Source organism: Microtus oregoni, unplaced genomic scaffold (assembly GCF_018167655.1).
Source record: "Microtus oregoni isolate MIOR12 unplaced genomic scaffold, Mior012 000024F_ref0000369, whole genome shotgun sequence".
Classification (NCBI taxonomy): domain Eukaryota; kingdom Metazoa; phylum Chordata; class Mammalia; order Rodentia; family Cricetidae; genus Microtus; species Microtus oregoni.
Window position 1 is genome coordinate 25,252,973 of NW_024543083.1, and position 27,286 is coordinate 25,280,258.

Sequence of the window (27,286 nt, forward strand, 5' to 3'; positions counted from 1 at the left end):
ACAAGCAGTCATTTTTCTGTGGGTCCTATAGTCCAGTTTATACAGCATAACATCAAGCAGTCCAGGCAAGAGGCTACAAATGGCTACAAACTCCATAAGGAACCTCTTCAATGCCCATCATCCTCTTGAATTAGATTGGTACTGCCAGGAGCAGATGTGTCTCATTGTCATGAAAAGTCCTAAGCTCTTAAACATTTTAAGTGCCATATTCTGAAGGTCTTTGAAAGATTTGAAGAATCCCTATCTAACTGAAATATATCTCTATATATCTAGAAAGTATAACTAACATGACCACAAACTGGGCTATTATAGATAACTGTCTATTAACCTGTATTTCTTAATTATACATTACATTTTTAAATGAGCTGCACAAATACAATACCTTAATCAAAAGCAGAAATACATTAAGATTGACCTACAATTTGTATCAATAGACCAAGATCCATACCAATGCAAATCATTCATATCTCTAGTATACCCCCTTTAAATGTAAACAAACATTTATAAATAGTATTTGAGAATTTGGGCATATTTCTCTCCAAACTGCTTCCTGCTTTTTGTTGGTTGAAGTATTTTGGTGGGGGGGGGGCATTTCACAGAGACATTTCAGGTAGTCTTGGTTTATCAAACCACGGTAGTCTGAATGAAATCCATAGGTTCTCATCTTCTGTGGAAATAAAAGCAGAACCTCTTTTCCAAACCAACAATCTTTAGACCCAAATTCTGAAGTCAAAATACCTCTAAAATATATATATGTTGGTTTAGCTTAGCAGCCTGTACAATGAAATGTCTCTCTGTGTTTAGCTCATTAACAGTCAAAAGTTAAAGAAAACACAATAATATACATAATTTAGACTCTCTGTGTATATCCATGTTTATGTGGCTTGTTTTTCTTACTCTATTAATTTTTCTACAAGTTTAATATTTATTTTATTATCTTTACTCCTTTAATCTATGACTGTCTGTACTCTTTTATATTACACTTACTGTCTCTTTACCCTTTTTCTTCTCTCTCCCAAGACTACATACATTTTTTAAACACACGGTGTCTCATTTAGAGGTCTTTTATTTCTGAATATGTCCTATCTTGTATCTGAAATCCTTTTCTGTCCAGGAGTGTTTTTTTTTAAATATATTTATTTATTATGTATACAATATTCTGTCTGTGTATATGCCTGCAGGCCAGAAGAGGGCACCAGACCCCATTACAGATGGTTGTGAGCCACCATGTGGTTGCTGGGAATTGAACTCAGAACCTTTGGAAGAGCAGGCAATGCTCTTAACCTCTGAGCCATCTCTCCAGTCCCCCTAGGAGTGCTTTTTAAGATGTGAAGCAGCATTATTAGGACTAAGACTGCTATGCCTTTTGGCTCCACCCAGTCCAACATGGCAGAGGTCCATTCACTGCCTCTGAGAACTATTTTCTCTGCCCCAGATCCAGGGTCGGGTCACAGACAGTCTAAGCTGCTATTAAGCAAATTATAGCAGTCTGTTCATAAACCCCATTTAGATGTTCCCTAGCTGGACCTCCTGAAAGAGTCAGAGTTTCTGCTAGCAGCACAGCGCAGAAAGCAGCTGCTTCAAAACCACGTGTTTGTTTCCTACTGCTGAGTCAGGAAGACCTCTCTTAAAGGAATAATGCCTCTGCTTGTTTCTAGCAAATAGACCAAGAAGCTGTGTTAAACTTTTATTTTACATGGATATAGTCAAGTAGGAGGGTGCTTGTTTGTTTCCAGCTGCCTAGGCCACAAAATAATCACCCAGAAACAATATTATTTAAATCACTGCTTGGCCTATTAGCTTTAGGTTCTTATTGGCTAGTTCTTATATAAATTAACCCATTTTTATTAACCTGTGTATCACCACGTGGCTGTGACTTACTGGGTAAAGTTCTGGCACGCCTGTCCCCAATGATGGCTGTATGACTTCTCTCAACTCTACCTTCTTTCTCCCAGCACTCAGTTTAGTTTTCCCCTGCCTAGCTCTACTCTGCCCTATCACAGGCCAAGGCAGCTTCTTTATTCATTAAGCAATGAAAGCAACACATATACAGAAGGACTTCCCACACCAGACAGTGAACTGTCTAGAAATCATATGGAAACCATGTCTTTGCGTATGCCCATTGTTTTCAGAGATCCAGAGTCAAGAACTGTCATGTGGTCCAAATCACTTTCGAGATCTCTAGTGTTTACTTCAATAAGGGATGGAAGCTGATCATGAAATCCCTTGCTATTTCAGCTCTGTTAGTAGTTGGTAGAATGTTGTGACAAGACAACCCTCACCTATGAGAATGTGATAAATCTAATGCATGTTTTCATAGGGGTGTGACAGGCTTTATATTCTCCTTGCATGTGGATTCAGCCTTATATTTGTTCCATAACATCTGATGAACGTTCATTTCTATAACCTATGTCATCCCTGTAGTGAATGTCCAATAGACACACACACACACACACAGTCACTGTTAATGGCTCTTAGGCCTCAATATGTGTGAGAAATGAAAACTTCCAGTTGATATTTCATTTTGGTCAATTTGGGATCTCTGAGCTTGGGACTCTTTATCATGTAAGTGACATGGCTCCTGATACTGGCCAGAAGTCTTTACTAGGAGATAACACATGTACAAGATGCTATTTTTTCATTTCGGGAGCCCCTCTTCTTTCTAAAACTAGCAGACACGTAATTTTAAAATGTTATTATTAAAGTTTAAAAAGGAAACTACACACTGAAAACTGCCCAGCATGAACAAGCCTCTCGATGAATTAATCATGTAGGGGCACACTGTGTCATCAGCATCGAAGTCAGCAAAAAGGACTCAGCCAGCTTCCCCGGAGACAGCTCACTCCATATCTTTCCAATGCAGAGACCCCCTTTTTCTCCCTAAAGATCCCGCTAGTTTTGCCTGCTTTTGAATTTTATATATATGGAATCATGCTATTATTTTGAGATTTAGAGTCAATTTGTAGACATCATACCAGTTAGTTTAGTAGATTTTTTTTTCCCCTGCTGAGGGTTGATTTTAGGGGCTCGTGTGTGCCAGGCCAGCACTATACCAACTGAGCTATACCCTAAACTTCAAAAATAAGTTAATATAATGATTTCTAATTGGGTGTTGAAGAACTGTGGATACAAAAAGAGATCCATGAAGACACCAAGTTTAGGACACAATCATCGCCTCCAGGGATGATGAAACCTAGGAAAGAAGCTGGAATTGTTAACATTTAAAAGACAAAGGGAGAGACACTGTGGAGGTGAAACTCGGACCTCTAACAAGATGCAGTGATGGAGGAATAACTGAGAACCAGTCAGAACTAATGCTATGAGAAGGTGTGGTCCTTCCTCTTCCTCACTTGCAATTTTTTGAGAGAGAGAGAGAGAGAGAGAGAGAGAGAGAGAGAAAGGTGGGGAGGAGGCAGAAAAAGGCAGAGCACAGAAGGAAAGGTGGGCTTAATGATGTAGAATCTACTATCTATCTGGGTCAGTTTTCTCTGCTCTACATAATGCTTAACCATGCTGCCTGATGAGTCAGTGACTCATTAATCTTTATTGCTATATAATACTGTGCTGCATTAATATAGCAATCTTTTCTTTAGCTTTTAAAAGATTTTATTTTTAGTTGTGTGTGTACATAGAAGGGAAGGTCTGTACATATGAGTGCAATGCCCATAGAGACCAAGAAAAAAAAAAAACCAGGCGCCGGGCGATGGTGGCGCACGCCTTTAATCCCAGCACTCGGGAGGCAGAGGCAGGCGGATCTCTGTGAGTTCGAGACCAGCCTGGTCTACAGAGCTAGTTCCAGGACAGGCTCCAAAGCCACAGAGAAACCCTGTCTCAAAAAACAAAAAAAAAAAACAAAAACAAAAACAAACAAAAAAAAAAAAACAGGCATCGAATCCCCTGGGGCTAGAATTGCAGATGGTTGTGAGCCACCCACCATGGGTGCTGGGCACCAAATTCAGGTCCTCTGTGAGGGCAGTATGCACTCTTGACTTCTAAGTCGTCTCCCCAACCCTTGGTTACCATTTTATTGTTGATAGATACTTGTGGGTTATTTTCTATTCCACACAATTATAAATAATAATGAGAAGAGCTATTCTTTTTGTTTTTATTGAGCTCTACATTTTTCTCTGCTCCCCTCCCTGTCTCTCCCTTCCCCTTCAACCCTCTCCCAAGGTTCCCATGCTCTCAGTTTACTCAGGAGATCTTGTCTTTTCCTACTTCCCATGTAGATTAGGGTCCTCATTGTTGCCTAGGTTCTCTGGAATTGTTATGTTTAAAAACCACTTATGAGTGAGTCACTTATGATAATTGTCTTTCTAGGTCTGGGTTACCTCACTCAAAATGATGTTTTCTAGTTCCACCCATTTGCTCTGAGAAGAGCTCTTCTTAAACATGTTTCTCGGCATGTGTGTGCTTTTGCTTATGTGGATATGGCTAGAAATGAAATTTCTGGGTCATAGGGGTTACTACATATTCAGTGTATCAGGTAAGGCCAAACAGTTGTCCAAAATAGCCCCAAGGGGCCACTCGCACCTCTGACACACGAGAGTGGCCAGCTTCTGCTCATGCAAGTCCACCCTCCCTACTGTCACTCTTCTCATTTTAGTCAGTCTATCAGGACAGCGTCATGTGATTGGATTTCTAATTCTCATTTCCTTGATGAGACTACTGACTATAGTATATATTCTATATACCATTTCATATCGCCCTTTGTAAGGTTGCTACTAAAATATCCCGAGTGGGTTTGGTTTGGTTTGAGTAGACTATCTTTTTCTGATCATTTTGGAAGACTTCTTTGTAGATCTGAATGAAGTCCTGAATCAGTTATGTAATATGCTTTTTCTTTGCTCTGTTGTGCCCTCCATTCTTTTAATAAAAAAAACCAAAATTCTTCTGTGGAGGTTAGGGAACAGTTTTGTGGATCATTGCTCTCCTTCTGCCTTTCTCTGGCTTCTGGGGGATTAAATGTAGGTAGCCAGGCAAGCACCTTTATTTGCTGAGTCATTTTGTTGGTCCCAGAACATTCTTCATTTTAATGAAGTACAGTGTATCATTTTCACTTAATTATCTCTTATTTTCAAAAATATTTTCCTAAGACCAAATCATGAAGTCATTTTCTCCGATGACTTTGAAAACCTGTGCTGTCCAACGCAGAGCCGCCGCCCATACCGGATGATTTCTGTTGACAGTAAATCCATGAGCCATATACAATGAGTGTCTAAGTGCATTAGGTAGCGTAGAATTAATCCGAGAACATTTCCGCCACTTCAGAAAGTTCTACTTTATTGCTCACTTTTCGCATTGGCTCCGCAACCCACCTGGATTTAATTTTCGTGCCCGTGCTTGGTAGTACCCAGGGTTTAACTCTTCCCATATGGTCTTCTAATTAACCCAGCGCTCTGTGCTCTTCTTCCCCACCGTTCGGCAGCACTAACTAGCAATTTAGGAAGTTTCCATTTAAAGTGGGCCTGTTTACGTGTGCTCTCTCCTGCTCCATTAGTCCATTCCTCTACCTGCGTGCCATTAAGTACCACATGGTCCTTGTTAGCATCCTTAATAACTCCTGATGTTCAGTAGCACAACTAATCCCGACTCGTTCTCCTTTGACTGCACCTTGGCTCTTCTTGGGTGTTTACACTGCCATAGGTATTTTAATTTAGTTTAATTCTTTTAATGTTCAAACAATTTCAAGCTCAAAGAAAAGTTTCAAGTACGGAACAGAAACAACTGTTTTCTGAGCCATTTTGGAGTAGGTTGTGTAGTCACTCTTGGGCATTTCAATGTATTTCTACCAAGGACACCCTTGTATAACCCACAGCCAGCCAAATCAGGAATTCAGCTCTGGGATTTGATTGTCAGCCAGCCTCACCAGTTGTTCCAAGGACTCAGCTGAGGGCTTTCGTGTCTCTGTTCTTTATCAGTCAAGAACAGCTTCCTCAGCTGTTCCCTGAACGCTGTGTTCTTGACTGCACGTGACGACTACAGTCTAGCCGCTCTGTCAACTGCCCAGCGACATAGATCCGTCCTTGTTGGATCTTGTTTAGATTTGGGTTATCTGTTCTTGGTAGAAATATCACAGAACCAGTGTCAGCGCCTGCATCGCATCCTCTCACACAGGCCAGGGTTTCAGGGTTCGCCACAAACAGTGATAACAACATCGACAAGTTGATTCATGCAGTGTCTGTCAGACTTCTAACTGTGAAGTCCACCACTGGCTTCTCAGCTGTTCTCAACCTGTGGGTCTCATATCAGCTGTCCTGCATATCAGAAACTTATTACAAGTCTTACAATTCATAACAGTATTTTATATAATTTAACAGTAAATTACCATTATAAAGTGGCAACAAAATAAAAATAAAAATAATTTTATTGGTTGGAGGTCACCACGCCATGAGGAACTCTATTAAAAGGTTGCAGCATTAAGAAGATTGAGATCCACTGATTATCAGGTGGCCCTGGGATCACGCTTTGGAATGAAGCACATTCCCCTCTGTCTTTGATATGCTTTCAAGTTATAACAGTTTTTCCCATTTTACTTTCCCGTTTTACTCAGTGGAGTGTATTCAATTACTATTGTTACTTATTTTGAGCTTTGTGATTGGGTGTGTGTGTTTGTGCGATTGTGCGTACAGAGGTGGACCTGTAGCCCAGAAACCAATCTCCTGTGTCTTCCCTCAGGTGCCATCCCTTTCGCTCTTGAGAGAAGGTCTCTCAGTGGGACCCTTGGGCTCTCCAGTTAAGCTAGGCTGGCTGGTCAGGCAGCTCCAGCGTTTCTTTGTCTCTGCTTCCCTGTGCTGGGATTACACCCCTGCACTGCCATGTCTGCTTTCGTGCATGGGTCCTGGGGATCTAACCTAAGTGATCAAGCTTATGCAGGAAGCAACTTACAGACTGAGCTCTCTCTCTCCCCAGGTGACTTTTGCTGTTTAAATGGACCTACATTTGACGAGATTAGAAATAGCTATGTAAATGTGGATATTGTATTCTCAAGGTTTGTCACCTGGAAAGATCTGGGAACGGAGATCAATAGTGGTATCTGCCACATCCTCGATTTTGGTAGAGCTAATATCTGTCAGCATATGTATATTGAAAACAAGTTCACATCAACATCCAGTTCTGCATATATTCCTCTTCTCTGTCAGTGGGAAATTATGCAAAAGGAAGGGCAGAAAGGAGGAAGAGAAGGGGAAAAAAGAACTGTCTGTCAAGATTGGTGAAGGTCGTATTGGGCTTCTCATTGGCGCTGCATCCACTCCAAACTTCAATGAAGAAGAACTTATATCCTTACATTACAGAACCTTCCAGCCCATGAATATGGCGTAAATTCCTTCATTTATTTCAAACCCTTTTAATCTACCTTGTAATGGTTTTGGTTTTCTATATATTCATCCATCCATTCATCCATCCATCCATCCATCCATCCATCTGTATATCTATCTGTTATCGATCTATCTGTCATCTATCTAGTTATCATCTATTATCTATCTATTTACATCTACCATCTATAATCTATATATCTATCATCTATTATCTACCTTGTAATCATCTATCTGGTATCTCTCATCTATCTATCTAGTTATCATCTATCTATTATTTATATATCTATTTGTCTGTCTGTCTATATACCTACCTACATATTTGGCGTTTGATTTCTTGTTATTTATTTTACATAGTATCTTTATGAACTTTTTGGGTATTTAAACCAGTTTTGTAAGAAATTCATATTATTTTTATAAATTGCTTTTATTTCCAACATTTCTAGAACATTAATTTTTTAAAATAAATTTATTTATTATGGATACAGTGTTCTGTCTGCATGCATGCCTGCATGTCACAGAGGGCACCATATCTCATTATAAATAATTGTGAGCCACTTTGCTGGATTGTCTGACCATTTACCTCAGGTATCCCCCTTCCTTCCCAGCAGTGAGATTATGGGGGGGGCACAGTCCCACCTGGCATTTTTACATGGACATAGAGGATTTGAACTCAGACCCTCATAGCATTTTTATCCATCAACTCACCTTTTCAGGCCCCTGAAAAGCTTTTAACATTAGAATTCCTCCCTCCTTCCCTCCTTTTCTCCCTCGCTCTCCCTCCCTCCCTCCCTCCCTCCCTCCCTCCCTCCCTTCCTCCCTCCCTCCCTTTTCTTCTGAGACATGGTTTCTCTAGGTAGCTTTAGCTGTCCTGTAACTTGCTTTGTAGACCAGGGTGACCTCAAACTCAGAGATCTGCCTGTCTGTGTCTCCCCAGTGCTGGCAATAAAGGTGTGTGTCACCATTAGCCAGCTAACATTGGAATTTCTTAATAAAAATAGTATCTTAGTTAGGGTTTCTATTGCTGTTACGAAACACCATGACCAGAAGGTAAGTTGGGGAGGAAAGGGTTTATTTGGCTTACACATTGCTATTCATCACTGAAAAAATTCAGTTCAGAACTCAAATAGGGCAGAATCCCAGAGGCAGGAGCTGTTGCAGAAGCCATGGAAGGGTGCTTCTTACTGGCTTGCTTCCCATGGCTTGCTCTATCTATTTTTCTTATAGAACCCAGGACCACCATCCCAGGGATGGCACCACCCACCATGGTCTGCACCCTCCCTCCCCCATTGATCACTAAATGAGAAAATGCCTTACAGCTGGATTTTAAGGAAAGCATTTCCTCAACTGAGGCGCCTTCCTCTGATGACTCTAGCTTGTGTCAAGTTGACACACGAAACCACCCAGTTACAAATGTCAAATATGGATCAATAGTCTTTTTTAAAATTTATTTTTAGATATCTTTATTTTATATGTTTGAGGTTTTACTTGCACATATGTGTGTGCAGCGTGCATGTGAATGGTCCCTGAGGGGGTTAGAAGAGGGCATAAGATCCCCTGGAACTGGAGCTACAGATGGGTGTGAGCTATCATATGAAGGTTGGGCCTTGAATCCAGGTCTTCTGCAAGAATAGCACATGCTCTTAATATCTGAGTTCTCTCTCCAGCCCTAGACCAACATTTTTAAAGATGATTGGTCCAGGCGAGGACTCCTGCTCTCTTAAAGCTAACCCTGCAGCTATGATCTCATGGAATGGGTCTATGACCCCAAGTTAATCATTTTCATAAATCCTTCTTTTGAAAGGTGAGAAAAGTAAATGCTTTGTGGAGAGAGGAATAGAATTTCTTGAAGCACTGTCTTTATGAGTTAAAGGACCAAGATAGATAATTACAAGAATTTTTTTTTTTATAGCAATTCACCCTGTAACCTCTTCTTCTCCTCCTGGTTGACTGTCTTATTTGAGTCTTATTGATGCTGACTTCTTCCAGAAATACTCTTGGTAACATGTCCTGTAATTTATTAATTGTTCCCGAACCTATTGACACATGTCAATAATAAAAATCCCCCAAACAGCAGTAACTCGACAAGCCAACTTTTGCTGGGACCACCCCTTGCCACCCTTTCTTTCTCTTTGAGCATCCCACTCACCCATCTCCTTACACACTGGGCTGTTTCAAGAGTTCCCTTTATATCCAGTGCCCAAAACTTTCACGCCTACTTCAGTGGCTATGAGTCGATGGCTGTGGGAAATGTGGATGGGGAGAAGGCTGACTTGGGGACTGTACTCAGGTGTCTTGATGGCATCTGAAAGAATCTCCTCTCTAAACAGAGTTTTGGGGTCTCTATAGACTTTCATCCATAGACCAGGCATTTTTCTTCCTGTCTGAGAAAATGGAATCTTGCAGGGCTGGGGGTTATAGTTCAGTGGGTAGAGTACTTGTCTGGTATTTGTGGAACCCTAAGCTTAAGCTCCAGCACCTTGCAGACCATGTATGGTGGCCTACACCTCTAATTCCAACACTTGGAAGGAGAGGTAAGAAGATCAAAAGCTCGAGGTCTTGAGGTGGAAACCAATATGTGAGAACTTGTTTCAATAAATAATAAAATAAAAAAAGATAAACTGTTTTCTGTCATGGTGGTTCACACCTGTAATTCTTAGGCAGGAGGGCTGCTGTGTATTTTAGCATAGCATAAGCAATGCAGTGAGGGTCAGGCCAACTCAGGCTACAGATTGAGAGCCTGTGTTTGAGAACAAAAAAAAATGACAATAAAAACAAAACCAGAAGAGGAAAGAGAAAATCTTGAGTCTCCATTCCACCTGTTGCTTAAGCCAGCGATGTGGGAGTCATTCTGTCCATTTCTTCTCTCTCCACCTGGTCTGAACCAGCACATCCTGTCTTGCTGGATATCTGTAGCAATCTTATATCTGGTCCTCTTCTCTCTTGTCTTCTTACAGTGGCTGGATTCTCATTCAGAATTGTCTGAACCAGGACATCCTGTCTTGTTGGACATCTGTAGCAGTCTTCTATCTGGTCCTCTTCTTTCCTGTTTTTCTACAGTGGCTGGATTCTCTCTCAGAACTGTACACTATGCAGCCCTCTCATGGTTCCATTCCTTCCTTCAGTGGGCTCCCTCTTATGAGAATACTCAAATCTCAATGCAATGGTCTGAGTCCTACACCTCTTTAGTTCCATTGCCTTGTCTTCCTTCTGGATTGTTGTTATACCTTGTGGTAGTTTGAATGCAACTGGCTCCCATAGATCTATAAATAGTGGTACTATTAGGTGTGGCCTTGTTGAAGTAGGTGTGCCTGGTTGGAGGAAGTATGTCACTGTGGGGGTGAGATTTGAGGTCTTCTATGCTCAAGCTACACACAGTTCAGTTCACTTCCTGTTACCTGTGGATCAAGATGCAGGACTCTCAGCTCCATCTTCAGCGCCATGTCTGCCTGCATGCCACCTTGCCCTGCTATGATGATAATGGACTAAATCTCTGAACTGTGAGGTTGTGGTCATGGTGTCTCTTCACAGCAACTGAAACCCTAATTATGACACATCTTTCTGGATATTCTACTTTGTGCCAGGAAGAAATCATGTTCTCTTCAGCCTCCATGTACCAGAAGGAACTCTTCCCTATTTTACAACCCTTTCTATAAGTCAAAGTGCAGTATGAACTGTTTTCCCAATAAGGATATCTCTCCCCTGATCTTGTAGTTACTTGCCTATTTCTATAATTAGAAACCATGATCAAGGCAAGTTATAGAAGAAAGAGTTTATTGGGGACTTAACATTTCAGAGGATTAGAATTAATGACTTTCATGGCAGGGAACCTGACAGCAAGCAGACAGGCATGGTGCTGGAGGAAAGCTCAAATTTCAGTCTACAAGTCCCAGTGAGAGAAAGCTAACTGGGAATGGCATAAACTTTAAAAACTTCCAACCTTGCCCCCACTGACACACCTCCTCCAAAAGGTCACACCTCCTAAGCCTTCCCAAACAGTTCCTGCTGTGGGACAATGGTCTGTACCCTGTCACTTGTATTTTAAATAAATGCGGATTGGCCAGTAGCCAGGCAAAAAGTATAGGCAGGGTGACCAGAGAGGAAGTAGAGGCGGGGCAACGAGAATTCTGGGAAGTGGGACGTTTCAGTCTGCAGCTGTCACCCTGACACAGAGGAAGCAAGATGTGACTGCCTTGCCGAAAAAGGTACCAAGCCATGTGGCTAACACAGACAAGAATTATGGACTAATATAAGTTATAAGAGTTACTAAGAAACCTGAGCTAATAGGCCAATCAGTTTATAATCAGTGTAGACTTCTGTGTGTTTCCTTGGGACTGAATGACTGCAGGACCAGGTGGGACAGAAGCCTCGGTCAACAAGTTCTACCAACCTAGGACCAAGCATTCAAATAGATGAGTCTATGGGGTCTATTCTCATTCAAGCTACCATACATGCTGAAGGCAATCTACCCAGTCTGTTTTATTCACCAATGCATACCAGATGCTGTATAGGTATTAGATTGCTACTAGGTACCTTTAGAATGTTGTAGAGAAAATATTTTGAATTCCTCTAACATTCTTCTGGCCCTCAATCATGTACAAACCACATCTCTGGATCGGGGGAAAGTCACAGTCTCTTTCCACAGTTAAATCTAGATCTGGGACTTTGGGCAATCAGGGGAAAGGCTAGAGATTTCCATAGAAAGCAGGTCTGAACTGTTAAAAGTCCAGATCTCGGCTTGAACAACAAATAGGGAAGAAGACACTGCAGTAAAGCTATTCTCTGTCAAAAACAAAACAAAATATTCAAGGGAGTAAGAAGTTTATGTCAAGAGATTGAGGGGCAGGAAGCAATTATTCTGTAAGCATGGGTGCTGCTGTTTGCTTCCTGTTAGGACAAGAAGTGAGAACAGGGACCCAGAGTGTTGTCCCTTGAGCCAGTGTGTGTGTCGGGGGGGGGGATGGTGTTACAGCGAAAGAGTGTGGGAGATGACAACTATAGCTGCACAAGGGCTTGATCCACTGACCAGCAGGACCAGACAAAAGGGACATCCGGTAGGTTGAAAGGAGGGAAGTTCCTGATCCTTGAGGGACCCATTCCATCTTAGTAGGTCTTGATGTCCCCCACTGGAGAGACAAAGAGGCCATGTACCTGTGTGTGTTTACCCTGAGGACCAAACTCCTTCTCCCTGAAAATACAATATTGCCTTTCATTGTGTATGCGTGCTTGCATATGTGTGTGTGTGCACGCATGTGCACACACGTGCGTGCATTTCTCTTCCTGGCTAGAAAGAGGTGGGGAGGACAGTGCTTTACCAAAACCCAAAATGACAATGTCCACATTATTTTTCTAGGTTGCGTCAGAACTCTAAGGAGAAGTTGGTGTAAGCTCTAGAGAAGTCAGAAAACGGACATCCGTCTGCCCGCCTGGGCTTTGTGGCTTCCAAGTGCGGCTCAGACTGCAGATGCACGAGTGCCTGACACCCCTGATAGCAGGAGCCCCGGCTTCCCGGAGGTCCAGCTCTGACAAGTCACTCCTGCTAGGTGGATTTCCCTGCTGCTAAAGGTGATTGGACAGACACCTGGGAGGGCTTTTGTATATACGTTTCCATGAATTTCTAATACATCCACCATATGGCATCAAGTCTTCCATCTGTTTCAGAAATGCTGCAGCCTCACAGAGTGCTTTTCCCAGGACCACTGGACATAGTCTGCAATGGCTTTTCTCTTTCATTCCTGCCGTTGACTAGCTTTCCCTATAGAACTTCTCTTTTTCCTTTCTTCTTTCTTTTTACTTTCATTTTCACAGACAGAGTCTCATGTAATCTAGGTAGCCTCAAACTCGATATATATATATATCTGGGTAACCTTGAACCCCTGCTTCTTCTTCCACCACCTCTCAAGTGCTAATGTCATAGGTATTATGACTTTATATCATTTATTATTGTATTGTACATACATGTATACGATGTGTGGGGCGGGGCATGCATGGCCACAGTGCCTGTGTGGAGATCAGGAAACAACTTTATAAAGTCACTTCTTTCTTTCCACCTTTATAGGAGTCTCAGGCATCCAACTCACCTTGTCAAGCTTGAGTGACAAACACTTCTAACCTGCTGAGCTGTCTTAGCCACTCCAGGACTACAGATATTATTAGGTTTGGTTTTCTTTTTCTGTTTACAAAAAATAATTAGCGTGTCTGGCAGGAGCAGATCTGTTGCACCCATGATGCCCAGTGGAACATCGGCCACAGGCGGACTGGCTGGTCTGTCTGTCCATGCGCTACTGCCATAGAACAGTCAGGCGGAGTCATTTCTGATAAATCAAAGTCCATTCGGCTCGTGATCGTGAAAGCTGGGAAGTTCAAGACGGGATGGGTGCATGTGGCAAGGCCATTCTCATTAGTGGGACCTCTACAGAACCCCAAGGGAGCCCAGGGAATGTCATAGTAAGACAGGAAGATGACAAACTTGAGTCTCCCCCTTTCATAAGGTCCCTAGTACCCCACAGTCACGGTCTCATCTAACAGATTTAACTACTTCCCAAAACGTCACCTCCAAACACCATTGCCAGAACTTGGTGGATTAAACCTAATTTCTTTTATCCCTTCATTTTTAGGGCTGGGGGTTGAATCTGGGTTCCATGCTTGCTAGGTCAGTTCTCTGTTGCTGAACTACAGCCTCACCCCTCTTTTCACTTCTCATTCGAAGGCAAGGTTTCTCTAAGTTGTCCAGACGGTCCTCAAACTTGAGATCCTCCTGAGTCAACTTCCTCAATAGCTGAGATTACAGGCCCATGCCACCAGGCCTTGTTTGGGGATTACAGTCCAATATTCATTTCAGAGGGAACAAATACCCAGACCAAAGCAGTTGCTGAGGCCACCACTTCCCGGGTGTGGTGTCCAGATTTGATTTGCTTGTCACTGGCCTGCAGCAAACTATGGCTGACTTATGGCCAGCAAGGCCCACTGGGTTTGTGTGTTACCCCATTACTGGTTTCATGAGGTCCTTGAGCCCAGCGTGTTTTTTTTTAACCTTCTAAAATGATCAGCTGGGTGGTGGTGGTGGTGCACGCCTTTAATCCCAGCACTCGGGAGGCAGAGGCAGGAGGATATCTGTGAGTCTGAAGTGAGCCTGGACTATAAAGAAAGTTCCAGGACAGCCAAGGCCGCACAAAGGAACCCTGTCTTAAAAAAAAAAAACAAAATAAATAAATATAAAATGGGTAAAATGAGAGCCTAGGAAGACAGCTCAGTGAGTAATAGAACTTGCTCTGCCAACATGAGGACCTGAACCTGAATCCTCATCCACCGTGTAGAAAGCTGAGCATGGCCTTGTGTACCTGTAACCTCCGCACTGCGAGGAGTCAGGTGGATCCTGAGAACTCACTGGCAAGGTATCCTAGCAAAAATGCCCAGCTTCCAGCTGCTGTTGAGATGCTGTATCCAATCAATAAGGTAGAGAGCAATAGAGAAAGATATTTCATATCCTGCTATGGCCACTGCGTGTACTTGCCCTGGCAGTCACCTGCAGACACACACACACAAACACACACACGGGGTGGGGGGGGGGGTAACATCGTACGGAACTCATCTTTCAGTATCCAAGTTCTTCTGGACACACCACTGTCTTTTTTTCACCTTCACAGCTTTTACAGGACACCAGTAGGCCTTAGGACACACCTGACATTTATATGGCCCTAGCACCTGCCACTTCCTGCGGCTCCTCCCTGGCCCTCCACCTGCAGTTTGTCACCTTTTGCCTAAACGTGGGAGTTGCAGGTGCTGGAGACGATTCCTACAACACGGTGCTTGTGAGGATTGAAGGAGCACCAGAGTGTGGGCCTCTGCCTGGAATGCACCCGTCTTGAACCTTCTCTCTTTTCCTTAAACGGTCTTGGAGCACAGCACAGAGAGATGGCACCACTAAGTTCTACCAAGGACTGCCTTGCACTAACGGGCCTCCTGGCAGTGTTCAGGCGTCCCTTCCAACCCAGACCCTCTCCCACTGATTTGACACGTCCCTGGGATGCTGCGCAGAACAGCTGAGTTTAATAACCGACGGCTGGTAATACCATCTTCAGAAACCCCCGAGTTTACTTGACGGTGGTTCCCGTGGATCCAGGAGACGAAAAGACAGGGACTTGTCTCTCCAGGATGCTAGAATTCTGAATCCTCCCCCGAAGTGACTCTTGTGCCCACGATCATTCTGTGTTCGTCCGGCCACTAGAGAGCACTTTGAGACTAACAAAGTCTGGGCTGTGTGCCCAGGCCTCCTTTGGACTCTGCTGTCCTTGTGATGGGGGTGGAGGGGTGCATTTTCTCGCCGCGCGCTGCGCCCTCTAGCTTCCAGCAGCGGCTCACAAATGGCCATCAAGGCTGACGGATGCACTCTGCGAAGCTTAGTGACCTGTGGTAGTGATAATGAAGTATTCTGATGCGCAGATACATTTTATTCTGTCACTATGGTTTTCTGCCTCTGGTGACATCACCTCATTTGTCCTGCTTTACGGCATCTTTGGAAGGCAAGCATTTTCACTAGGGCCCCAGCTTCCTTATTGCTCCTATTCTTTTCTGTCAGATTGAATTTCTCTCAAAGAGAAAATATTGCTCGATATTGATTCCCGCGCACGAGATAATTTCAGGTTCTCGCTCGGCGGTTCAGCCGAAGCCCCTTTAAAATCTTGAAGAGGTTTTTCAAGGCTAAGAGGCACAGTTCAAAAGAACAGTTCTTAAATGTGTTTAAAAGACCCTTGGCTACATTTTTTTCTGATGGTCTCATCAGCAGTTTGCACTGATACAGTTTCCATTGTTATCACAACTGAACCGTATCATAGGGAGTTGTACCAGCAAGACCATCAAACTCTCTCAAAAAAAGCTATAAAGCTTTGATGTTTTCTGGCCTATTTCTTACTGTGCTCTTAAAATGTTTAGCTTCTGCTGAGCCAAATATGTACTTGCAAAGGCAAACGCAGTGAAAAACTCTTCAAGCATCCTGGGTACCGCTGTAATATCCAGACGTACAGCAGGAAGATGAGTCTTTACTAGGTTGAATGGAGGTGGGGGGAGCTCTCCGTGCTATGCTTTGGGAATGACTAATGCCGACCTTCAGCTAGGCTTTCGTCCATCAGTGCTGGGGTCTAGCTGTGGACACAGTGACGAATTCGCTTTGCTGATCAGTGCTTATGAACATATCCCAAGGTCATTCCATCATGGCCTTAGTGTTTGCATCAAAGAGAAATCAAAGACATCAGCTCTAGCCACGACTCCTCCACAGATGGAGGCGTTTCGAAGGATAAGCTTTCAGTGGGGTTCTTTGATGTTTTTTCTTTTAAAAAAAAATCCTAAATAATTTTTCCCTCTTTTGAATGACACTTGACTCTCAAGTAGAGAATATTTCTGCACGTGAAATGTCAGCTCCATCTAATAATAACCCACTTAAAATATGCCACAAAAATGACTAATAGAATTTCCCACCATTTTATAAAATGAAATTCTTTTCCTCTGTGCCGGTACCCGGTTCCTAGAAGCTTCTAGAATGGTAGCTATTACAAACACAATGGATTTCTGCTCTGAGATGTGAACTCGCTTTCTCGCCCATTACCAATAGGTGCATGAAAATAGCAAGGGGCAAACTGGCAAACAGGTGATTAACGAAGACTTGTGAGAAAAACACACCTCTGGGTTTCTCTGATGTTTCATGACTATGAAAACATCCAGGGAGTGGGAGCTGAGATAAGAACTGCTCTCTAATTGTAAAGCCATTCTTGGTTTTCAGCAGCCAGGCTTAGTTTTTAGTTATCGGTCTCTAAGCCAAGTACAGCCACTTTCTTCCGCCAATCCTGGAGGCTGAAGGGTGGGCTACCTCATACTCTTATTTCTTTATTGCATGGGATAGCTTTTGTGTGGGTGACAAAATAGTAGTCATCTATTGAAAGGTAATATTAGTTCTGGCATTTCGACAAGGCTGGAATGAGGCTGTGTGTGTGTGTGTGTGTGTGTGTGTGTGTGTGCGCATGCACGTGTGCATACGTGCTTGCCGGCCGGGCTCTCCATGATTCTCAGGAGCTATGGTTGTGTGAACACTTACAGGGGTTTCCTCTTTAAAGGATGCAGAGATGGTATGTGCAGCTCTTCATCCGGGTTTCATTCCAGAAGCAAAATGGATCCCTGCCAGTGGAAATCTTTTTTTTTTTTTTTGAGTTGTCCAGGAATTGAGTAGGACAACTTTTGTCTTCCAGTTATTTTTATTTGTCCTCTCTCTTGGAGATAGTCTTTCTATGTAACCTAGGCTGCCTTTAAATGAATTAAGTAGCCCAGGGTGGTTTCACACTCATGATCCTCCTGCCTCGAGCCTCTTGAAATTACAGGCATGTACCAGCACAGTTAAAACGTGAATGATCTATATGTCTGCCCAGACGCCTATTCTTTTTGTCTTGTTTATTTTATACATACCCACCCCCTCCAGTGAAGGTGGCCTATGAACTGGTTAGGATGCTGAGGAAAAGCAATATCGGATGGAGGAGGGATAGCCCTGTGCTGTTTAGATAGGAGTAGGGGCTTTGTTTTTAGGGCAGAAGACAACCAGAACCTCCAGGTAATCCTGGTCTGTTTGGGGCCAGCTCTTCCATTGTTGTCTTACATTGCCACTTAATCATTAATATTGCAAACACATTACATAGTTTTCTGAGAGAGAGAGAGAGAGAGAGAGAGAGAGAGAGAGAGAGAGAAGAAAGGCTGATTTGACCTTGCGTTCCTCAAAGTCTTCACGTGGCTCCTTCCACAGGGGTGTTTTCAGGAGAGAGCTGTGGTTTGATTCATAGATTCGACGAGAGTGTGGTGGGAGAAAAAAAATCTCCCCAGATCAGTTGTGTGGACTGTAGCAAGCCAAGCAATCTTCCAGGGCCGGTATTTCCTCATCTGTAAAAAGCAGGGGCCGGACTCCATGATTGCTAAGGTCACTTCCAGCTCTGTAAATTCTATGCTTTTAAAAACTGCTCATCTCCTGCAAGGAGAACATCTTCAGTTTCTGGACAATGGCGCCCAGGGTGTATTTATGCTGACCTCCGACCACATTCTGACTTTCGACTCTAATGAATCTGGGCTTATTCTTCGCTGAAATGGCTCAGCTCCAGGAGCTCTTGGTGTGAGTCTAACACTGTGTAGATATTGATTTTTCTTGCAGGCTAGTGGTTACTATAACCACCAAACTATTAAATTCCACTCGTTTCTGGAGGGAGGATTCCACAGGTGCCACTGTGTCCAGCTGATATTTAACTCTCAAATCCGGCGCTCATCTGAAGGCAGCATTTTACTAGGATCTCACTATCTTAGCCGGGCGGTGGTGGCGCATGCCTTTAATCCCAGCACTCGGGAGGCAGAGGCAGGCGGATCTCTGTGAGTTCGAGGCCAGCCTGGTCTACAAGAGCTAGTTCCAGGACAGGAACCAAAAGCTACGGAGAAACCCTGTCTCGAAAAATTAAAAAAAAACAAAAACAAAAACAAAAAGCTTCTTGGCGGACAGCTGTTGTGGGAGGTCCTTCCGCTCCTCCAGCCAATAGCCGCTGAGATACCAGCCCACTGGGGGCGTGGTCTCTCTCTCTTTAAAAAAGCAGCCACTTCCCTCCCCTTCCATCATCTTAGAGTTACCAGACACTGCCTCCGTCAGAAGCGACCACAGATGGGACCTGGGCTCTGTTGGCTATGTTTTCCACCCCCCTTCTGTGCCGGAGCTTAGCGCCTCTCACTGTAAATAGGATCGATGGTTATTCAAACAGGACAGGCTCCCTTCACCATTTTGTTTGGTCTTTTGGCCTCCCCACCCAATGGCATTGGTTCCCTATTGTTGTCAGGGCACAGATGTCCTTCTCAACATACACCTCTCTGGGGAGCTATGACATGAAAACATTAACGGACTCCTGCCTTTTTATTCGAGTTTACCCCCCATTGAGGTCTCCAGCGACTGAAGAAAAGGCCCAATGGGGTATACTAGCCGCTAACTTCTACATAAAATTTAACGGAGCTTTCATTTCAATAATTCTTAGGAGGCCGCCTTGCTAGTCCAGCTAAAACACACACCACAGCGAGAGTGGTGAGGGCAGAGTCGATAGGAACTCCACACACAGAACCGTCTCTATTTCCCTTCAGAAGACTCTGCGGTGACCCCAGAGCAGAGCGCGTGTGTAATGAGGTCGTTGATATTTCTACAAAACCAGCAGTCTGATCAACTCTCTCCAGGTAGGCGCTTCCACAGCCGCAGCCTAAGTGACGGTTCCACATGAACACCATCTTTCCCGGTACAACACAGAAAGCTTACGCGCCCGCCTGACACATCTGAATTTTAAGAAGTGGGGTGATTGGCACTTGGTAACTTACACAGAAGTAAAAAGTGGTACAAGAAAATTGCCCGTTTCTTTTAGATCTACATTTTATGTATTCTTTTCCCCTTTAAGAAGTGGTAAGACACGTAATTTCCATCAGCTTCAGTCAGCTATGTGTGAAAGAGGCTACAGGTTCAGGTCTGCAGAGGAAAAGCAAGCCACCAGGAGAACTGGCACAATGCAAGAAGGCAGACAACCTTCATGGCTGCCTTCACTTCTGGGGCTACAAATGGCTAGTTTGGGGCCAAGAACAAAACCTCAGAGTTGGACTCTTTCATCTTAAAAAATAATTCTGTTTTCTCTTTGTTGCGTGACCCAGCAGCCCCAAAGTCTCACCTGCCAAATGCCCCTCCATGTGCCAAATGCCCCTCCATGCGCCAAACGCCCCTCCATGTGCCAAACGCCCCTCTATTAAAGGTAGAAGAGGAGGCAGATAGAAGGATTAACTAAAGTTTGCAGTTTTCTTTTATGTGTTGGGGACTACATATGGTTTTGCAGAAAGCAATTCTTTTCTACTGATTTATTTCATCAGTCAATATTTATTGGTCAATATATTTACTAATACACAAACAGAACACAGTGAATGGCTACAGACTGTTGTAGATGAAAATCTGTTATATTTTATTTAGAAGTTAAGGGCTAGTGTAGCCTCTTGTCACACTGTACCTTCCCTTAACTCACTGGCAAGACCTCTCTGGGGTCTATGCCCCATATATAATATATAGTTATTTATAGATATGTTTTTATACATACATATATATGCACACACTGAGAGCAAAGCATCTTCACTTTGCAAATGCCAAGTCAACCTTTCTCCACTGGCCTTCATTATAATTATAAAATAATGAAGGTTAATTGGCAATCTTGAACTCGTCACAAAAAGTCTATTTCTAATAGGAATATCCTGTCATTCCAGCTGCTACTTTTTCTACCTCTCATTGAACACATACATACAATAGACCTCATGCCTGAAAACACATATTATGTGTGTGTGTGTGTGTGTGTGTGTGTGAGAGAGAGAGAGAGAGAGAGAGAGAGAGAGAATATACTGAGTTTCTATGTTATCACCACGTTGCTGGTTGTTTTGTTGTTCTTGTTGCTGTTGTTGTTTTTAACTCTTGGGACCCTGCTACCCAGCTCCCAAATAAATACATAGAAACTTATTCTTACTTATGGATGTCTAAAGTTGGGTGGTGGTGGTAGTGTATGCCTTTAATCCCAGCACTTGGGAGACAGAGGCAGGCAGATCTCAGTGAGTTTGAGGCCAGCCTGGTCACAAAGCAAGTTCCAGGACAGCCAGGACGGTTACACAGAGAAACCCTGTCTTAAAAAAACAAAAACAAAACTAATTTTCCCTCTGGGCCTTTTACCTTTCCTTACCCTCTCTCTATATTTCTTTCCTTCTTACACCCTGGCTGGCTGTGTGGCTCGCTGTGTGGCTGGCTGTGTGGCTCGCTGTGTGGCTGGCTGTGTGGCTCGCTGTGTGGCTGGCTGTGTGGCTCGCTGTGTGGCTGGCCCCTGGCATCCTCCTTTCCTTCTCCTTTTCTCACTCCTTGTTCTCCTCCCTAGATTTCTCCTTCTATTTATTCTTTCTGCATGCCAGCCCCACCTATTTCTCTCTCCTGCCTAGCTATTGGCCATTCAGCTCTTTATTAGACTAATCAGGTATTTTAGGCAAGCAAAGTAACGCAGCTTCACAGAGTTAAACAAACACAACATAAAAGAATGCAACACCTCTTTGCATCATTAAAGAGCATAAAAGAATGTAATACATCTTAAACTAAAATTCCAAGCATCATCAACCTTTTTGTCATAAAAGGAGATAATATAATCATCCCTTGCAACCCATTCTAGTTTGGACTGCCGCATGGAAACATAAAATAACCAATCCTTCAAAAACCAGGAACACTGGTACTTATATACACAACGGTTGGGTCATCAAATGAAACACAACTAGGGAATTGGGAATGTAGTTCAGCTGGTGGAGTGCTCATGTGATTACACACCTATACTCCCAGCACTGGGAAGACAGAGGCAGAAGGATCAGGAGGTCAAAGTCATCTCATCTACATAGTATGTTATAGGCCAGCCTGGGTACGCAAGACCCTTTCTCAAAATAAATAGATAGAGATAGATGGTTGGATAGAGAGGTTAGGTAGGTAGGTAGATAGATAGATAGATACATACATACATACACACAGAGATACACAGATAGATATATAAATACATACATACATACATACACAGACAGATGCATAGATAGATAGATAGATACATACATACATACATACATACGTACGTACACAGATAGATACATAGATAGGTACATGCATACATACATAAACAAATAGATAGATACATACACACATACATGCACATAGATAGATAGATAGATAGATAGATAAATAGATAGATAGACCAATAAACTCAAGTAAAAAACAAGGATATTCTAATAGGCTGCTTAAACACAGCATTTAAACATTAAGTGGGTCAGCAGTAAGGCAAGAAGTGGTTTGTTTATTGTGATTTTTACAGCAAAAGTATGTAGTAGAAATTAATATTTAAAGAATGATTAAATGTATATTGTTAATTCAACAGAAGCCCCAAGTCAGTACATTTTGAAGGTCACCAGGGCACTATGAAGTAATTCATAGTCTGGCCTGACTAAAGCCCTATTACCTCCCTCTTGGAACAAACTTGATGCGTGTATTGACTGCTTCCCATACTCAGGCTTCTGTTTCTTTAATTAAAAAGAATTTTCCTTCTCGGCAAACATAAGAGGCAGAATTATTAGGTGATATCTGGGTAGGGCAAATTATCTATGGATGCCGTCAAAGTCCCTTCCAGGGGAGCCTCAGAAGAATTTTACTATGACTGGTCTTTTCAATCTGGGTCCCCCACACTCATGAGCTACTGAAGTAGTTCTAAGTAACGTAATATACATAGATAACCTGACGTTCCATAAGACGCAGAGTGGGCCAAAGTCTGACAAGAGCCTTTACGACCATATTGATGCTGTCTATCCCTTGTGACATCCCCTCATTTTGCCTAGGGAGGTAAAACCTAGATATGGCTGAAAGTGTAGCAAACTCCTGTACCTGTGGTATTAAAGCAAGAGCCTCAATTATAAGCCAAAATGAAAGGTATTAGCGAGAGATTTAACACTTACATTCACACTTGGAGTTACAAGGTGTTAATGAGCAAGACGTCGGAAGGCATGCATTTTTCTCACTTGGCTGTCTGGTTTTACTGTTGGCGCAGAGAATTCGAAACCTCCAGTTGTGAAAGCAGGAATCAGGAGTGTTTCCTGCGTTATGAATGATACCCTCGCTAAGATGAGGGGCTTTTGGGGGGAATGCAGGGAACAGCCAGGGTCACTGTTTGCAGCAAGCAGGATCCGGAATTTATTGCAGAGGCAGATGTGTGAACTGACCAAAATGGAGAACGATGAGAAGTAACTAAATTATGTATGACAGCCTTTACACGGCCGAGGAAGGAAGAAAGCTTAATGATGCTGTGGTTGAAGGACCAGCAGCAACTGGTGATGTATTAGCTGTACGTCGGCAAGAAGAGGGATGAACCCACCAAGACCCGAGGACTACAGATGACGGTGACAGAGACCAAGCTGTGGGTGGGGGAGAGAAACCACTTGCTCAGGACATAATGAATTTTAGTGGCAACATGATAGTCAACTAAAGTTAACTTGACATGAAAAATCATCGCTTTAATCTATGTGGCTCTTTCAAGCCTGTGTTTTATCAAGGCAAAAAAAAAAAATCTATAGTTAACAATGAAATATTTTCCCTTCTTTGCTTTCCTGGCTTCCACCAAGAGCAGTACATAATTTAATTATGGAATCTACAGGCTGGACCATGGAAATGAAGAATGATGTGTCTGGGCTAGTGAGAAATTAGGTAGCCCCAACTGTTTATTCTCATCATTCTTCCCTCTGTGAGGCTAAATTAATAGTTAACAAGCTTTTGTTTGGATTAGCAGTTGAGCTGTGCAGATCAGAATTCATGATTACTACAGTAGCTTTTATTTATGGAGAGATTAGGGATGGAGTGTGGGTAGTAGCCGGTAAGATCCACGGGTAAGACAAACATGGACGCTTGTTTTTGTGTGCCGGAACAAAAGTTCCTCCAGACTGAGGGAGTCCAGTAAAGGACGTGCAAGGAAATGGATGTAGTTCCTTGGGGCATTTGATCTCCACAGACTTTACCAGGGGACTGTCAAGCCAGCATGTGTGCACCTTGACTAACTGAAGAAGGGTCCTTTCGCAGGACTGGAGTAGAAACTCTAACCCAGGTCAACCAAAAGGCGATGCAAATTAACTTTCGAAGTATGAGGCCTCAGGGCACGGCTGCACGCCCTACATCCTCCTCATATGAAACGGACAAACCACCGCCTAGCTAGGAGGACTCAAACTTGGGGCTTATTATAGAGACCCAAACCAAGTCCCTTCATTGCCCGCCCCTTTCAGGTCCGGGGCATCAAGAATCTTTGGGTCTTTTATTCACCTTTCTGTATTTATAGTAACTGCTTAAGAAGGGGGTTATGGGTTCAGAGGACTGGGAGGCGCACTCATCATCAACAACTAAAAAGATCGAGCTCTCAGGCCCGTGGGTGCGGCGAGGTACGGTCCCTTCCTGAGCCCACTCCTGCATCACCAGGGCAAAAAAAGCCCAGTGCAAACCACAAAGGTAAACGCAAAGGTGACCGCAACGCTGGGGTCCCCCGCTGGTTCCACGCTTGTCAGTCAGACTGCCGACCCACTGTGCATCAGGACCCACGGTCGCCGCACCCCGGGGTCGCCGGGGGTCGCGACCGCGCGGAGGTGCTCGCCGCGCTCGTCCCCGCCTCCCCTTCCGCTGCGCGCGGGCTCCGCCTCCCTCCCGACTTCCTTCCACGCGGCGGCGGCGCCCGGGGTCGGGTGGTGCGAGCGTGTCTCCTAGCCCCCTCCGGAGCGGCCGGCCGGCTGTAGCGTCCCCTCGTGGAGGACTGGGCTGAGTGGGCGGCCACTCGCGTGCTTGCGGGCTCGCCGCCGAGGAGGGAGGGTGCTCCCCGAGTCGCTGCTGGCGCGCACGTGGTGGGGAGGATGGAGACTTGAGAACCTGGCGCAGAGTTGGGAGAAGTGGCCAAGACTCTGCGTCCTTTCCCGGCAGAGGTGTAGCGCTTTCTCCCCGGACTGGTGACATCTCAGCCTCAGTTTCCTCGTTTCTGAAGCTGCTCGTGGGTGGGTACAGAGCCCCCAGGGAGTTTTAGTTTGTTTGTTTGTTTGTTTTTTCGAGACAGGGTTTTGGAGCCTGTCCTGGAACTAGCTCTTGTAGACCAGGCTGGTCTCGAGCTCAAAGAGATCCGCCTGCCTCTGCCTCCCAAGTGCTGGAATTAAAGCTGTGCACCACCACCGCCCGGCCCCCCAGGGAGTTTTAAAGCAACCACAGGGCAGCCCGGGGTGGAGAACCAAGTCCTCTCTCGCTGCCTTCCCTTCCCCCTCCAACCCTTAAAGCAGGCTGGAAGGCAGTCCAACCAGCAAGTCTCCCTGTTGAGCAGGGTTGCAAGGGCTATTGTTTGTGGCTCCTCATACCTACTTATCCACTGCTAGATATTGCCCTGAGTCTGAAGGGGAAGTTTGGGAAATGCCCACCTTAAGATCTCAGTAAATGGGGTAACCCTGTATTGCCGTCCTTCCCTAGTTTATTTTTCAAAGGATTCTTCTCTTGGCTGAAGTTCTGTGCCTCCGCCCACCCATTATAGAGACCTCTCAACCTCTCCCCCATTGTAAAGTCCATCTAGGCCAGGTCCTAAAGCCCATGTAAGAGAACCTGGCTTTAGTATTAGCATTTTCTTATTTTTTTTCCATTTAGTTCACTTCTCATAGTTGATCAATTGATTTATTTGAAGAAACGTTAGTTCCCAAACTGACCCCATTTAAAATTTTATTATTTATTTATTTGCACTGGACTTAGAGGGCAAATTTCCCAAACTGGCCTCATTTCAATTTTTTTCTTTCTTTCTTTCTTTCTTCCTTCCTTCCTTCCTTCCTTCCTTTTCTTCCTTTCTTTTCTTTTCTTTTCTTTTCTTTTCTTCTTTCTTCATTTGCAGTGGCTTAGCCGTCAAATTTCCTGAGTTCTGGTCTGTAAGATGTGTTGCTAATGCGTGTTTTAGCTAGACGTGAGGGTCTTAAGTGGATAGGACCCCTGTTTTGTGGTTTCTGCTTAGTGAGTACAGCTGCCGTTTTGCCCAGGGCTCAGGATTGATGCATTTACTTGGAAAGCAGATTGACAGTTGTTCTTCTCCGTGTTTAGGGGCCTGTGACTTCGAGACCCAACATGAGTGACATTGCCTGCAAAAAGCGGGATGACTATCTGGAATGGCCTGAGTATTTCATGGCGGTGGCCTTCTTATCGGCCCAGAGAAGCAAGGATCCGAATTCCCAGGTAAATCGGTTTTGCGGGCGGGTGTTCAGTATTTCATGGTGGTGGCCTTCTTATTAGCCCAGAGAAGCAAGGATCCGAATTCCCAGGTAAATCGCTTTTGCGGGCAGGTGTTCAGATACTTGCAGAGATGTACACAGAGAGCAGGTGAGGAAGTGGGTGCCTGGCAATGTAATTGCAGAACCCATCTGCTGCCCTTAGTGCCCAGCTCCCCCATGCTTCTGCGCCACCTCCCCAGCGGCACACACACCGGCGATTCGGAGTTACCAGACCCTTGGGTGATGTTTCTCTCTAGGTTGGAGCCTGCATTGTGAATACGGAAAACAAGATTGTTGGGATTGGGTACAACGGGATGCCAAATGGGTGCAGTGATGACCTGTTGCCTTGGAGGAGAACTGCAGAAAATAAGCTGGACACTAAATATCCGTACGGTAAGGCATCCGCAGGCTTCAGCCTGATTCCTGTCATAGCTTAGTGAGGGCTTCATTGAAAAACAAAAACGAGGGCTGGAGAGATGGCTCAGAGGTTAAGAGCACTGTCTTCTCTTCCGGAGGTCCTGAGTTCAATTCCCAGCAACCACATGGTGGCTCCAAACCATCTGTAAAGAGATCTTGAGCCCTCCTCTGGCGTGTGGAGGCAGAAAGTTGTATACATAATAAATAAATTTAAAAAAAAAAAAGAAAGAAAAACAAAAACGAGTCTTCCTTTTTAGTCATCAACAGATGGAAAGGGGAAAAAATTTGTAGTGAATTATCCTATCTTCCTGTTTCCCCTTTTTAAGGCAGTGTTTTAATTAATTCTTTGATAATTTTATCTTCTTTTAAGATTTACATATTTATTTTTATTTATATGCCTGTATGTGCCTACATGAGTTTATATGCATCATTCTATCTCTTTTTTTTTTTTAGTTTTTCACCAGCCAGCTCCCGAATCACTACAGAGAGACTTATTAATTATGAAAGCATCTCTGATAGCTTAGGCTTATATCTAAATAGTTCTTACAACTTAAATTAAACCATATTTTTTAATCTTTGTTCTCTTACATGGTTTGGTTACCTTTACTTTGTAAAGCCCACACTGCTTGCTCTGCAGCCCCTGGCATCTCTTCATAACTCTGCCCTTCTTCCCAGCATCCTCTTTGACCTGAAAATCCTGC

The 27,286-nt window shown here is 43.9% G+C and overlaps 1 protein-coding gene across 3 annotated transcripts in view; it reads left to right on the top strand.

Moving 5' to 3' along the window:
* Nucleotides 1-27,286, top strand: part of Dctd (dCMP deaminase) — a 56,975-nt gene that overhangs the window by 7,650 nt on the left and 22,039 nt on the right. Inside the window, exons 2-5 of one of the 3 annotated variants that reach the window (XM_041673799.1) lie at nt 12,670-12,881; nt 13,375-13,472; nt 26,002-26,133; nt 26,426-26,561. In XM_041673799.1, coding sequence (XP_041529733.1) covers nt 26,026-26,133; nt 26,426-26,561 — 244 coding nt within the window. In that variant the 5' untranslated portion in view covers nt 12,670-12,881; nt 13,375-13,472; nt 26,002-26,025. Of the gene's footprint in view, nt 1-12,669; nt 12,882-13,374; nt 13,473-24,598; nt 24,930-26,001; nt 26,134-26,425; nt 26,562-27,286 lie in introns of those variants that run through there. The other 2 variants (XM_041673801.1, XM_041673798.1) reach the window with 2 other exon arrangements.